General features: G+C 54.7%; 1 protein-coding gene across 1 annotated transcript in view; it reads left to right on the forward strand.

Annotated features, from left to right (window-relative positions):
* ATOH8 (atonal bHLH transcription factor 8) overlaps positions 1-15,760 on the forward strand; it is a 32,607-nt gene that overhangs the window by 2,614 nt on the left and 14,233 nt on the right. Inside the window, exon 2 of the mRNA XM_042981886.1 lies at positions 7,408-7,599. Within this exon, the coding sequence (XP_042837820.1) occupies positions 7,408-7,599 (192 nt within the window). The remainder of the gene's footprint in view (positions 1-7,407; positions 7,600-15,760) is intronic.

The raw sequence follows: 15,760 nt of genomic DNA on the forward strand, positions 1-15,760 counted from the left end.
AAAGATGCCTGTCCACTTGCTCCCCTTGCAACTGGGGAAACCTCCCAGACTGGGGAGGCCACGTGCCTAGAGCATCACAGCCGGTGAGTAGCAGGGCAGGGCTGTCACCTAGGTCCCTTTGGCTGCCAGTTCAAGGCCCCTTTTGCCTCGTTCATTTCTGAGAAAGTATTCACGGTCTCTGTGTACTCAACTACATCTCATTCACCCAGTGGCTTTAACTTCTTTCAATAATATTCCATCTTGTTTGATCTTAACATCCCGGCAGGTTGAATTAGCCCATTCAATGGAATGGAAAACTGAGGCCTGGGGAAGGAAGGAAGGAGACTTGTCCAAGATCACCTAGTGGGTAAAGGCAGATGACAGCAGTTTCTGGAACGACTGCCTGGCCAAATGCTTTCCACCGTGTCATCTTTGTACCAGTGTCATGTTTATTAACAATCGGAAGCTGGTTAACACGTGGCTGAGTCAGAGATGAGACTATTTAAGTCCTGGTCCCTTCTTGCTTCTACCCTTCTGGTGGAGAAGTTCTACATAAAAAGGACAGATTCCGGGACATACCTATGGCTATGTCATGATCATTACACATGCCTAAGAGCACACACAAATACACGGTCACAGAGGTGCCTGCTCCTGTTCGTTCTCTCCTTGCTCAGACCGTTCTGTCCCTTCCCCAGAATGCTGCTGGGCCATAGGGGGCATCTGCCTATTGTCTGGGAGGAAAGGAAACATGGCAAGGGCACTCGTGGTCTCAGAGCCAGGGGCTGAGGCCACACCCACCATGGCATCCATCAGATGGAGAAAGTCCTGTGTCCCGAAGGAGCGCCTTCCTCCTCAGTCCCCCACCTGTAAAAGGTGCACACATCCACATCCCAATCCAGATACTCCAGTCCACACAAGCTGTCGCTCTGGTTTGACTGTTTGAAATGGGCCCTTGGCAAAGGAGGGAAAGGAAGGAGGATGGTTTTGCCTGAAAGGAGGGCTTGGCCATCATACCACCGAGATCAGTTCTGGGACTGTGGCTGTAATCTGGGGTCTTGTTTCCCTGAGCAGCTTCCTGGTATGGCTAAAAGAGCACTGGATGAGGAGTTCAGAGGCCTCCTCTGGGTTTGAATCATGCCTCTGCTGCATGCTTTCTGTGGGATCATGGAAAGTCACTTCCCCTCCCTGGGCTTTAGTCGCTAGAGCTGGAAAATGGTGATAAGGCTCCCCCCAACACCTCCCCGTAGCTTCTTTGCAAAGAGCAAATGAAGAAAGGAATGGGGCTGTAGGAGGAATGAACAATCCTTGAGCATTTATAGTGTCCTCAGTGCCAAGCAAAGCCTTGAGAAATAAGTGGAAATAAATATTCTATAATCATTTTATTTTATTTAAAATTTTTAATGTTTATTCATTTTTGAGAGAGAGAGAGAGAGAGAGAGAGAGACTGAGACAGAGCAGGCTCCAGGCTCTGAGCTGTCAACATAGAGCCTGATGCGGGGCTCAAACTCACAAACCACAGGATCATGACCTGAGCCTAAGTCAGACACTTAACCCACTGAGCCACCCGATACCCCTATAATCATTTTAATAACAATGATAGAAGCTACCATTTATCAGATGTTTGCCTTGGGTAGAGCACCAGGCTAAGCATATTATGTGTGTTAGTTCGTTTAATGAAATAGGTATATTATCCTCTCCCCTTTTCACAGACAGTGAAACTGAGGTTCAGAGAGCTTATGTGAGTTGGCCGAGGTGGCAGCCTTTTGCCACCACGTGGGGCCTTGCGGGTTTTGCACATCTCCTTGGCAAACAGTCTTTAGATTTGTGTGTGTTGGTGCCTTCTTGGCATGGTGTAGGCACAGCCTGTGTAGCTGTGTTCCACTGTCACTGTAGGGCCGGGATTCAGATCAGAGTCAGTGAGTCACTCCAGTGCCCAGGCTTTTAAGAGCTCTGCTTCTCAGGCTTTTGAATGCCCCGGAGCTGTCCACCCTCAGCACCAGGAAGCCTCCTGTTTGGTCCAACGCACTCTGCTCTTAACCAGAAGGGGAAGTGGGGGCAGCTGCTTGGCCAAGGAAGTGCAGGTGGGGAGAGGCCCTCTGGTCTTGGTGGGGGGGGTGTGCGGGGCAGATGGTCAGGCCACAGCACATGCCACCAGCCCAGCTGCGTAGGGCCCTCCCTGCCGCCTCATGTGAAGGCCATGTGTGCACAGCTGGGCCTGGCCCGTGTGCAGGGCTGCTCAGGGCCAGGTGGGAGGGGGTCAGAAGGAAAGCCTGGCCTTGCTGGGTGAGTGAGGGGAGAGGCCTGAGTTCTGGCCTCAGCCTCCTGGCAGAACACTGGGACATCTGGTGTGAGTGCAGATTTCCTCTCTCCCCTCAAAAGCCCCTCAGCCTCGATGGAGGAACGGTAACCGGACAGGGCCAAGGCCTGGGGTGGTGGTGAGGAGCCCTCAGGGCCTGCTGAGGTACCTCTTCATGAGTGGGGGGCCAAGCAAGTTGGGCCTGGGGCCCCTACCCTGCTGTCTCCCAGGGGATCCTCACCGAGTGAACTCAGGGTGGATCATGAGGGGGCATTGGGATGGTGCCCCCAGCCCTGTACCTCCCTTAGCCCCTACCCCATAGGATGCCGGGGGCTGTGACCCCACAGCAGCCAGTGCGTTCCTCCTCAGGGAATGGGGGGCAGGCCAGCTTTGGGGACTCCATCCACATGGTTGAGGGGTGACAGAGGGCTTTACTCTGCCCCCTCGTGACCACAGTCACCAGAGTGGCTGTTTATTGAGCCTCATTGCACTGGGTGAAGTGCCTTACCTGAGCCTGTCGCACATCTCTGCTGTCACCTTCCCATTTTACAGATGAGAACACTTACAGAGAGGTTAAGCAAGTGACCAGGACTTGTACCCGGGTTTGTCTTGCCCTGGGGTCATGGCTCTTAACTACTAAGAGCCAGGTTCTCAGGGTCCAGCCTCACGGCTGTGTGGAAAGGGGATTTTCGAGAACCTATTTCGGTAGAACTTGACAAGGACCTCGCACGGCCCTGCACCAAGTGGCTTCACCCCAGGCAGCCAGCACCCACTGAGCGATTAGAGAATAGTTTCAAATGAAGTCAGGGGCTCAGCTGTGTGCCATGACATGGTGATATTGGAGCTCGGTGGGTCCGGGAGTCCCGATGGGCTACCAGGAGGGCATCCTGGGCTGGGTCCGAAGAGGGGGAGGGCTTTGAGGACTTTCCCGCATGGGCTGGTAGGTTCTGGACTTTGTTTCTCTGTAGCAACTTCCTATATTTGCCTGCTGGGCTCCCACTGTGAGGTAGTGGGTATTCTGATGATCATTTTGTTGGTGAGGAAACTGAGGTCCTTTACGGTTATGGAACTACCTAAGGTCACATTGGATGGCCAGGAATAGAGCCAGGTCCTCAGGCTCCCAGGCCAGTGCCCTTCCCACCGTCTCCTGCTTTCCAGAGCCAGGAGAGAGTCTGGCTTGAGGTAGGTGGGATGGAATGTTTGCGGGGTCATAGGGGACCTTGTGAAAATCCCCACCCTGGTCCTCTGAAGCTTGAAAATCTTGATGGGGTGAGCACGGGGCAGGTTCCTTACTTTGCTGGAAGTTGGGCAATCTGTCAGGAATTGAAGCCAAGTGACCTTGCTGTCTCCTGTGCCCTGTGTCCTCTGACCAGGGTCGCAGACAGCTGCTGAGGGGTTCCCCTGCAGGTGGTGGGGTCGCTGGTAATGCACAAAGGCTAAGGTCCCATGGGATTATCAGTCCAGAACTCTCCATCCCCAGCTCAGAAGGGCAGGCTGCCGGTGCCCTGACCTTTGGCTATAAAGGCTCATCCAAATCCTCAAGCAGTTGCTTCCAGCTCATTGGAAGGAGCCCAGCTGAGGCATCAAATGCTTCTCTGTAAAGTGGAAGTGATCATTTCTACCTCACTTTTTAAACATAAATATAGGCATTGTATTAAAACTATAGATAAATAAAGTTTAAAGATAAATATAGGCACTGTATCAAAAATACCCTTAGTAGATCACAGTAAACAGCAAGAGGTGGCCCCGTCCCCACAATCATGTGGAGTCCCCAGGCATGGTCATCCCCACTCTCTGGGTGAGGGAACTGAGGCTCAGAGAGGTGAAGGCACTTGTCCAGAGTCACACTACTGATAAGTGTCTGTGATTCAGACCAGCTCTTTCCACCCTACCTCGACCTTCCAGAACTAGGACCTGCTGCTAGACTCTTACTTTGTAGCAGCCAGGCCAGGCCAGGGTGCTTCTGAACGGGGCTCTGGGGCTTAAAAATTCCAGGAGGGTCTGGAATTAACCAGTGGGCTGAGGAACACCTCCCTCCAGGGGAGGGGAGGAGGAGGAGGAGTGAGCTGTCCAAAAGGTGCCCTTGGTGTCCCATATATAGCCACCTGTGGTGGAGGGATCCTGGGGAGCTCAGTGGCCATGTACCTTCCTTGGGTACTAGATAGATAAGCTCCTGGCTTAGCTTAAGCTCTTAGCTGAGTGAACTGTGGTCCAATACGTCACTTTTCTGTTTCTTCATGTGCAGATGGGATAACCATCTTTATTTGGGGGAGGGTTTTAAAGGGGGGACAAACGACCTGTGAATTGCTCCCATAGTACCAGATATACAACTAGAGCTTGATGGATAGTTTCCTTGTCAGATGTGGATTTTGAAAGAAGCAATGGGACAGAGTGACAAAACTGGCCCCAAGCCTGGCACAGGAGCCCCTAGGTTGGCCTTGACCTCATCTGTTGCTCTGTAATCCTGCAGTGACCCTGGATCCCCACATGCGGCTCCTTCCTGAGATCCCTACTCCCCACTGGCAGGAAAGCCCCTCTGTTCAGGGGCCAAGAGCTCAGTGAGCTGGGTAACTCCCCGGCGTGGCTCCTGGGTGAAAACAGCAGCAGGGACCTGTGTCACAGAGCTGCGCTCAGTGCCCGAGGGCCTCTGCCAGATAGGCACTCCCTCCTGGGGTGCAGAGGAGCCAGAGGTGCTGGGCTGGCTTTTGAGATCCCCCCTCCCTGCCTCCCAGGATCCTTTCTGTCCCACAGACCTTGTTTATTTGTTCAGGCTGATAAAGCAGGATTCTCTGGACTCTGGCTGGGAACAGGCAAAGTGCATTGTTCTGCTGGCCTTTTTCTTGGCTTTTCTTGGATGGGTTTGGAGCCGCAGCCAGGGCTGGGCATGGGAGGTGGGAAGGGGGAGCGCACAGGAGTTGGCATGCTGTCTGTCACCAGGCGGGTCCTCCTTCAGTTTCCCAGCTTGGTGAGGGGCAACTCCTTGGCTGCTGGAGGATTTCAAAAGGAGACAGCAAACCTTGCCTCTGACGTGGGTGCCCTTTCAGGACCCCAAGTAGTGGGGGAGCGGGGCGATGAGCCGGCATTGTGTCCTGGCTTCCGGCCTCTTGCTCCTCACCTGCTCTGGGGCCCCTCTTTGGAGACGTTCTGCAGTAATAACTCACCGACTTGTATCAGGCCTTACTCTGTGGAATGTACCCATCATCTCACTTAACCCTACCGTGCTGCAAGGGCAGTCCCGGGAGCATCTGAAGAGGAAACCCAGGCTTGGAAAGTTGATGTCACTCACCCTGGTGAGAGCTAGAGTCAGGAGTTGAACCCAGATGACCAAAAGGTACGTGTGCTTCAGCTCTACCCTCAATAGCTAATCTTCATCCTCCGAGAGAGAGGGAAGGGTTTTGAACCCATTTCTAAACATTCTGGAGACACCTGGGGAACATGGAGGTAGATCAGTCATTTATTTATTCATTCATTCCCTCATTCAACAAATGCCCTTGAGGGCCTGTTTATGGCCGACGCCTGTGCTAGGTCCTGCAGACATGGGCCTTCCTCCAATGGCTCACAGGAAGACGGGCCATTAAATTAGTTGCGATGATTGTGAATTAAGGACAGTTGGGGGGCTACTAGAGCACTGTTAAGGGCAAGTGCCCCCTCCTGCACTCTGCCCCTTGCCCCCTGGTTTAGGGTTGGGTGGGGAAGGTCAGAGAGAGCTCCTGGGCAAGGTGAGGTTTCAAGTGAGATCAAAATAGATGATGCATTTAGAGTCCCCATCTGAGTGACTGTCTTCTTCATGCTTTCTCCATCTCTGCACCAGTGACAGTTTGGGCCAGGCAATTCTGTGTGGTGGGGGCCTTTTAGGCCCCTGTGCACTGCAGGCTGTTTAGCAGCAACCCTGGCCTCTCCCCAGTGGGAGCCAGTTGCACCTCCCCTCCATTGCTCCCCAAGATGGACAGTTAGGCATGTCTTGCAGACATTGCGAACAGTCCCCCGAGGGACGGAATCATCCCCTGTTGAGAACCATTGGCCCAGAACAGTGCCTGGCAGATGGGGGATACTCACCAAATACTTGCTGAATGGATGTGCTGGGGTGACCCAGTCTATGGCATGGGGTTGATCAGTACCAGCGGCGGTGGTAGGGATGGATGCTGGGTATAGATCCTGGAGAGCCAGAGGGCAGAGGAGACCAGAGCCCTGGTTGCTGGGTCAGCACGTTTCAGCCATTTAGGTGAACGGTGTGCATCAGAGGGGCAGTCGGCTGTACCGGTTAGCACCGGTCACATGGGCCTTGTAGTATCGCCTGCACGTCACCGCGCAGAACTCAGCTGTGGTCTGCGTTGCCTTTTGCTCACACAGGACAATGTTAAAAAGGTAGAGGCTCCATTGCTTCATGCCGCACACACCCGTGTGCAATTAGTTAGTGTGTACTTGGCGATGAGTCACTGACAAGCATGTCTGGTTGGGGCTGTATTTATTGTGTACCTGTTGTATGCCCAGCAGCACTTAGGGTCCAGAGGGCATCAAGAAAAAGAGAAAAGAAAAAGAAAACCATGCATATGTGTGCCCTCCCAGCTAAGCACTTGCGTTTGACCCAGGACCCTGGGTACCTAATTCCATTATGACATTGTAACGTAACTCTTGAGCGTGAGTTCTCCGAAGCCAGGAATCAAGTTATTGTTCAGAGTTGGACCCCCAGGCGCCCAGCAAAACAAGTGTCACTGCGTGAGTGAATGAATGGAACGTGGGAGCTGACAAATGTGTCCGTTCTCTCTGAGAGACTCCTTAGGGAGGGTGGGGGACAGAGCTCTGTCACGGTGGGAACTCATATGCTTCATTCCTATTGCCTCATGGGCATGAGCTGAGCCTCAGTTTCTTCCACTACAAAGTGGGAATGTGGATGCTTCCCGGAGTTTGTGAGTGGATGAGTTGAGATGTATGCGTGGAAAACAGCAGGTGCTTCAAAGATAAACTCTGCGTTAGGGGATTAGACAGGCCACCTCTGTTGCCCAGCCATCCCCTCTCAGGCGGTGGGATGTCACTGTGAGGGGCCCCACGCCGGCCTGGCCGGGGTGCCCTGCTGGGCCTTGCTCAACACAGAGACCCCCGGCAGCCCCTCCTGATGCCTTCTCAACCCACAGGTGCCGTGTTACTCATATGGGCAGAAGCTGTCCAAACTGGCCATCCTGAGGATTGCCTGTAACTACATCCTGTCCCTGGCGCGGCTGGCTGACCTTGACTACAGTGCCGACCACAGCAACCTCAGCTTCTCCGAGTGTGTGCAGCGCTGCACCCGCACCCTGCAGGCCGAGGGACGTGCCAAGAAGCGTAAGGTATGTATGTGCCAGCCACTCGGGCAGCAGCCTCCGGAGGGGGACGGGAGAGGTGGGAAGAGAAATCGGGGCACCCCACGCTCACCGAGGCTTCTAAGGGGGCCAGCGAGATCAGCCTCTTAGAGGTTTGCTGGGGGTTGCTCCACCTTCAGAGCTTCTCACGCCCCTGGGATTATGGGGGTGACTCTCTACTGGTCATGGGCCTGGTGGGTACCTTGGACAGTCACCCTGGGCCTCTGGGCCTGGGTTCGCTCACTTACTGCGGAAGATGATGTATCTGAAGCTCTTTCTGGTTTTATGTATTCTGGTGCTGGTTTGCTCACACGGCCCCTAATAAATTTATATTAGAATGAGATCCTCTGAGCAGGGTGACAGCCCAGGAGAGCCCTTTGGCACGTTTTGGGAGTGTGACTTGGCCTGTGGATTACCTGAGGCCGTATATTAAGGCGGGTGATATTTGTAATTCATTTATTCATTGTGCAGAGATTTGCCGACCCCACCCACGTACAAAGCGTGCTGGGCAGGGGCTATAAAAGTGACAGACATGTGGCCCCAGGCCCCATGAAGCTCACAGCATGGTCAGAGTGACCCTTCTGCCAGTAGATATGGATGGTACAGGGTGGCAAGGTGGTCTCGGAGGTCTCTGCTGAGGGCAGTGGAAGGCCAGGCAGAGGAGGGACAGGTTACCTCTCCTGCCCAACGTGGTTTGAAAGGGCATCTTAGTGTAAGTGGTATTTGATCCGGGACCAGAAGGATAACCAAGAGTTCGCCAGGAAGATGAAACATGGAAGAGCCTCCGAGACCGAGGGAACAGCCTGTACAGAGCTTGATGTGTTTAGAGAAATATGTGCAGGAGGAAAGGTGGTGGGCACAGCTGTGGTCCCTGAATGGCCTGTGCTTCCAGCCTTTGCATTTGGGGGTCAGTGCCAGGCAGTGCTGGGCAAAGCTGTGGCAACCCTCTGGATGCCTGTTCCTGGGAGGCTAGGGGAAGAGACACAGAGGGTGGGACCCAGCCTGTGTCCATGAGGAGGGTGGAGGCTGTGAGAGACGCCTGGCTCCCCTGGGCATCCAGGGATGGGGAAGGTGGGGGAACCCGGTGGCTGGCATCCTCCCTCCTTCCTGCTGCCTCCTTCTTCCTTCCTGACCTGCCTCTCCCTCTTGTCCCTGACATTCCTCCTCCAGCCCCCCTTTCCATCAGGCTCCTCTCTGGGTTCTCCCAGCGGCCTCTGGGCCCTGAGCCAGGGAGGCCCCCCCTAGACTCTCCTGCCTCCACCAAGGAGGGCCAGGCACGTCCTCACCGCCAGCCACTGCTGCAGTAATTGTACGTTGCATTCCTGGGAGTGATTTAACATGGACCAATTAGATGAAATCCTCATCAAGTGGGTGAGAGAGGAAGCGCCACTGGCTGCTGGCAGGGCGGCTTTCCTCTGGAAAGTGACACGGGTAAATTAAGGGCGTGATTGATGGCTCCATGCAGGGCTCTGTGACAAAGGAGGTTTGTAAACTCTGGGTGAACTTCCCGTGGCATTCGGGCGGTCCCGAGGTGTGGATGGGCAGGGTGGTCAGGCGCCATTTGCTCCAAATCCACCCCTCATCCCCTCACCTGCCCCCCAAAGTCCCCCCATGCAGCAAGACAGTGCTGAGGCCCCCTCTCTTCCCTGTTCCTTGATTGGAGCAGACCACATCCTGGGCTGGGGAGGACAGCAGGGGAGTGGGGTCAAGATGCCCAGCAGAGATGAGCTTTTGGCTTCCCCTAAAATCACTTCAAACCTAAGACACCTTAGAGGCCATCTGGTCCAACTTCCCATTGTCCAGATTGGGAGACTGAGGTGGCAGACTGCAGTTCAGAGCAACAAAGAACCCTGAGTTCACAGTCACCTAACAGCTGTGTCTGTGTCATCTTGGACCCATTTCTTAACCTCTTCGAGCCTCAGTTCTCTCACTGATAAATGGGCACAGTGGGAGCATCATCAGTGATTTCTCAGGCCCTTTCCAGCCTGTGTGTCCACACAGAGGTCTTGCCTCACCTCAGAAGGGCATGGGGCTGCTTGCAACCCACATCCCATCCTACTAACGGTCCCCGGGCTGCTATCTCCCAAGGGCTATGCCTACCCAGTCAGCTCTGCTGAGAGGACTTAGACTGATAGGGTCCTGGAGTTGCCGGGACATCTGAGGACTTCTCCAGCCCCAGCATTCTGCCCTGGCAGGTAGGGGGTTCACGGCACCACCCCATTTCTGTGACCTGTGCTTCCCTGCCTCTCTGTCACCAGGCAGGTGAGGTGAGTTCTGAGATGTCCTTCCTCAGGGATGGTCTCTAGTGACCTGCCCAGTGGCCCTGAGTGGCTGGGGCAGGCCACCTTTTTGTTAACCAGAACGAAGGAGACCGGTATCCCTGGAAATTCACTTGATCATTCGCTCATTCATTCATTCATTCATTCACTCAATGTTCATTGAGCATGTGCGGTGAGTTCCATCCACACTGAGACTTGACCCTCCATAGTCCCTGTACACAGAGTATATGGATTTGGGGCTCAGATCAAGCCTCTGTACCCCTCCCCTGTGGCCACTGAGGATTTGGGGATGGGGCTGAGCCAAGCTTAAATCCTAATGAGAGAGATAAAAAGTAAAGAAGGGAACAAACTAGAAAACACGTGCCAATGTAAGTGGCTCAAAGGAAGTCCTCTGTAAACAGCTGCTGTGATGGCAGTGACCCTCACCGGTATGACTGATAGCATCTTTAGCCAGCTGTCCCACTTGATGGCTCCCTCACACAGTTCATGTGTCCCCAAGAGGCCGGGCGACCCTTTCTCAGGACGCCTCCTTGAGAGATTGTACACCGTGTCATCTGAGATCCCTTGTAGCGCTAATGAGCTGCCTTGCCCACCCGCCAGACCTGTGTTAAGAATGGGATTGAATCTGAATTCAGTGCTCCCCACCCCAAGTCCCAGGTGCATCCTTTTGCCTCACCTCAGCCCTTCCCTACCAGGGGTGGGAGATGAGTGTCCCTTGACCGGTGGGTCTTCTCTCTCTGGTCCTCATGGGACACAACTCTGAGGTTTCAGAGCCTCGTTTGGAAGCCCCTGTTGTGCGGTGAGGCCTGTGTCAGCCGGTGAGGCCGCCCAGCCCAGAGATGGTGGGGAGGAGTGGATGGGCCCTGGAGAACGCAGTTCTGACTCTGGCTGTAGCTGGAGATAATGCACGTTAAGCACCTGGCTTTGGGCCATGTTTCTGCAGCTCCTGTTTTTAAAGCAGCAACTCCTGGGAGCTTTGGAGGAGGAGGGGGAGGGGGAGGTGGAGGAGGAGGAGGAGGAGGAAGAAGAGCAGCAAGACTGTTTCACACCTGGGCCGGGTGGGCCTTGCCAGACCTGCAGAATAGGAAAGGACCAATTTCCCACAATCGAGGACGCCCCTTACCAGCGCCTTTAACCTACTGAGTAATAATAATAATAGTAATAACGACAGCTACTAACACTGAAGGCATAGTTTAAACGGTAGTGCTAAATGGCCAGTAAGTCCGTGCCCTCAAGTTGCTTGCAGGCTATTTGGGGATGGGGAGAGAGAAAACGTCATGATGCACCGAGTTAAGGGCTGTCCCAGAAGCCTGGGCAGCGGTTAGGGACCCCCAGGGCTGTGCCAGATGGAGGGAGGCTGGCTCTGCAAGACTGGAGGTTGCTCCTAACGCGTTGGGTGATCTGGGCCGGAGGAAGCCCTGAAGCTGATGCAGCTCCATCACACTCCTGTCTTCCCTCTTTTCCTGCTGCTTTTTAGGCAGGGGAGGCTTTTCTTGGTGATGGCAGGTCCCAGGGTGACCTGCTCCTTTTCGGAAGAACATCTTGTGTGCAGACTTCTGTAGCTTTGGTGCTGGGGACAAGCGGAGGTGGTACGTTGGTTTTGGGTTGGGGGTCCATGGGAGCCAAGGGTGTTTCGAGGGGCCCTTTACTGACTGCCTGAGCCCAGAGCCTTATGTGGACTGTACCCAAGCCCCGGAGCATGTGGCCCAGTCTTAAGAGCTCCTGCTCTGGCTGGACCCAACTGCTGGTGTGCCTGGCCTCCTGTGTCCCTAGAGTATCCGCCAAGGGGCACAGCCCTGGCTCCGTCCCCATTGCATGTACATAGTCATCTGCACTGGGGCCTCAGTGTCCACTTCTCTGAGGCGAGTTGTCACCAGAAGTGATTTCTGAGGCCCTTTCTGGTTGGGCTTTCTGAGCTGAGGTCACCTCAGCCCCTTTTTCTGTCTGAATGACTAAACATGGTACTCTTACTTTCCCTGTGCCCTGCATGGGCATCTTACACAGACCTGAAAGTTTCTCACAGGGACTGCTGGGTCTCCAGTGCATTGTGTCCTGGGAACACCGGTAATACCTGATGTTCTTAGAGCCTGGACTACGTGTCGGGCATGGTGCTTAGATCTTGTGATGTATCGACTTGTGACTCTTTCTGCCAAGCCTACGAGGGAGGTACTGATGCTGTCCCATTACACAGATAATGAAGCTGAGGTCCAGAGACCTAAGGAACTTGACCAAGGTCCCTTAGCCAGTCAGAGAGGGGTGCAGGGGCCCTACCCTTCCCTGTTCTGCCTCCCACATGGAAGTGGGTGTGTGAGAGGAGGTTCTATTTCCAAATCCTACCGGCCAAGTGACTGAGTTAAATACCATTTGCCTTCAAAGCCCATAGAGTCCATCTATGCTGGGAAAAAAGGGGGGTGGGTGGGAAACCACCATCAAATTCCCTTCTAGTCATAAAAATGGATGCAATTTATTTTTTCTGGCATTCCAATTACATAGACGTTTGTCGCCAGCTGTTTGCTCTAACAGAGTGTTCTCTCAGCTGCCGTTTCTCCTCTCACATTTGACATCGTTAGTCCACAAGTCTGGCAGGGACTGGGTTGGAGGGATCATTGGCTGGGGAGCCTCACAGGTGAGCTCAGAGCCAGCTTTCCCCGGAAGGAAGGCAGAAGTCAGCCCTCCGATGTTCCCCGGGTGGTCCCAGGGTGGGGTAGAGGCTGGTGCTGCTTTACTCTCTGTTTTCACGCACTCGTCACCCGCCTCCTGTCCCCTTTTCCAAATTGCTCTGCTCCTGACATGCACCCTTCTCCCCAGCATGCTGTCCACGAGTGAAAACTTGGAATCTTGGGCACAGCGAGAAAGAACCAACCACTCATGGTCAGAAGGTCACAGAGACATGGGAAGACCCCGCTGAGGCTCTAACGGATCACCCTTGGGAATGTAGAGACCCTTCCGAGAACCCCCCTCCCATCCTCCTGCCAGCTGCTCTTTGAGCCAGGGTGTCCCTCTGGAAATCTCTGCAGAAGCTCAATGACCCTTGGTCCAAGACACTGGAGAAAGGGTGTCTGTGTAGGTTGGGGGAGGGGTAGGTTGAACCCTACAGTTGTCTTCAGTTCTCTCTGGTGCTGTTGTGTAACTTTAAGCCATATGAAAGCAGAACAGGGAGACCTTCAGGAAGACTGTGAAGTAGGCCAAGAACAGAGTTTTGTGGGGGAGAGTCCTGACATGGGCAAGACCTAGCTGTGTGGCCTTAGGTGTGTCACTTAACCTCTCTGATCCCCCATTCCCTCATCTATAAAGTGAGAGCCCACATGCCTTCCTTGCCACCTTGCTGGAAGGATTCAACAGGTTGCCATATGAGAAGGGGCTGGCATTTTCTCCGGGAGTGCCAGAAAGGAAATCTCTGGAATTTATAGCAGTAAGGTAACAACTTCATATGGAACCCCAGGAAGGACTATCTCTGGAAGGGGCGGTGCCTGGGGTGGACGAAAGACTGACGAACCAAAAGGCAGATAAGAATGAATAGTTCTGAATGGGGGACCCCTCCCCTCTCCAGCACTTCAGCCCAAACCCCTGGTCTCACACCCATAAGGTGAACGTGCAGCCAACTCAGAAATCCCCTGGCTTTTCAAGTTCACGGACTCATACCAAAAAACATGCATAATGTTTGGTTGTGCACAAGTAATAGTGCTAATAAGTTGCCCCCTACGGTCATGCCGACCATGCAGTGAGTGCCCGTTGTCTGCCAGGCACCTCACGTACGTTGTCTCTGCCTCACGTTACACTAACCGCACAAGTTAGGACCTCCTTCCCCATTGCACAGAGGGGAAACCGAGGCCAAGAGGAGGGCACTTGCCCAAGGCCACATGGCTAGCAAGCGGTCGAGCCGTTTCCAGCCTGTGTCTCTTTGGTTCCAAACTCCATGCCCTTCAACTCTGGAGGCCTGCCGGGCCCCCAGGCTCACCCACTGCCCATTGGGGTGGCCTGCGCCCAGAGGGTCCCCAGCAAATGCCGGGTGCAGCGCCTTGCCCCGAGCAGCAGCTCTTATGTAAGCGGCCGGGCCGCAGCACGTGGAGGCTGCATTTAGCTGCAGGGAGCCAATAGCCCGCCGGTGGTGGCGCTGGGGGTGGCGCGGGGTGGGGTAGGCTGGGGGTGTCATCAGCCCCGCGCACCCCCAGCGCTGCACCGCCAGCGAGGCTTGACACCGGGTTAAGTCGCCTGGCGGCCTCTGGCTGCAGCTGGGAGCACGCCTGGTTCCCATTCGGGGCGCTGTGGTTTTGATTAGCTGTTCTGCGAGGCGGGCCTGGTGGCGAGTCCATGGGAGCTTCGCTGGAACAGAGGGTCCCCCGCCCGGCCGCCGCGGCCCCCCCTCCTGGCAGCCCCAGACTCCAGATGTTCCGAGCGCTCGCTGGGAAGGCCTGCTGGCGCCACGGAGGGCAGAGGGCAGGGAAAGCACGCGAGCTGGAAGCCCAAGCACTCAGTCACCGCAGGCCTTGGCAGCCCGCCCAGCCCTCTGCTGGCACATTCCCCAGCTCTCCCCTGGCCATCTGTTCCCAAAAAACCCTTTCAGAGCCTCATCATCACTCAGGATACAACAGCGTGAGCAGCTGGTTTGGAGGCAGAAGGGAAAACCGTGCAAAAGGTCCTTTGTGAGAGAGGAAACTCACTTATGAATAACAGGGCTGGACGCCGTAAAAGTTGGCGGCTGGAATTCTTGTTTCTCAGGCGCCGCCGTTTTCTCTTGACTTTTTATCTCTGGTTTTTATTTTGTTTCCCCTCGTTTTCTTTTTATGTTGTTTCTTCCTCTTCTTACACCACTTATGACTTTTCTTCTTCCTCTAAGGTGCCTGAAGACCACCTAATTAGTTCTCCTGGATGCTGCCAGAATCCTTTCCTTCTCAAAACTGTTAGAGTTGGAGGGAGTTGGAAGTGACTGTTTTCATAAAACCTGGGTGGGGGGTGGGTGGGTGCAGGGTGGGTAGGGAAGGACAGACGGGAAAGAAGGTGCCTGGGAGGGCACGCTATGGGCAAGGCCCAGGCCATGAATGCTCAGGTCTTGGACGAGAGGCAGAAAGTCATAAACCCAGGCACAAAAGATGCCAGAGACGTCAGTGGGGCAGAGATAACGCAGAGACCCTCGTCGGCTCATCAGAGAGCAACGTGGAGATGCTTTGGGAGAACAGTGGCATTCATAAACACCCTTGTGCTTGGGCCCCTCAGCTGATTGCAGTATGACATGAAGCCTTTTTAAAGAACTGGCTGTCTCTGCCAGAAGCTTCTGGGAGATGTGTGCCTGGAATCTGGGCACCTCTTGGGAGCAGTCACCCTGTGGTCTGTCCGGAGGCCACGGGTACTGGGGCAGGGCCGGCAGCTGTGACACCAGCTTCCGGGAGGAAGCAAGATGGCAAGGCGTGGCCCGCCTTCCTCATACCCCTTGGAGCACTGATGTGGAGCTGAGACTCAGGCCCCAGGCTGCCAGGTGGAGGTGGGAAGAGGGATGCCTCCCAAGTGTCAGAGGGTGCTGATTTGATATGGGGGGGGGGGGTGTGGGACACAGGTCAGGGCCAAGGGACTGGGGTCTCCCCTTTCCTTTCTCAATTCCCTGCACCCCTTTCCCACTGTCTGCCCCCACACAGCCCCAGCAGACCCAGAAGCTCCGGAACCCCTCACCGCAGCAGTGGGAAAAGTCTGTTGTCCCGTGGCTGTGGGTGGCTGGCTTCTTACAAGCCAAGGACTGTGGGTGTTGGAGGGCATCCGTGTGTCTCATCTACACTGTACCCAGGCCCCTGCATTTCATTCCTTTGCCCTCCTTTTCTCTCTCCTCCCCTCCCAGTTTTAGTTGGAGAGAGGCAGCTCCAGAAGGACCAAATATTTAT

Source organism: Panthera tigris, chromosome A3 (assembly GCF_018350195.1).
Source record: "Panthera tigris isolate Pti1 chromosome A3, P.tigris_Pti1_mat1.1, whole genome shotgun sequence".
NCBI classification, from domain to species: domain Eukaryota; kingdom Metazoa; phylum Chordata; class Mammalia; order Carnivora; family Felidae; genus Panthera; species Panthera tigris.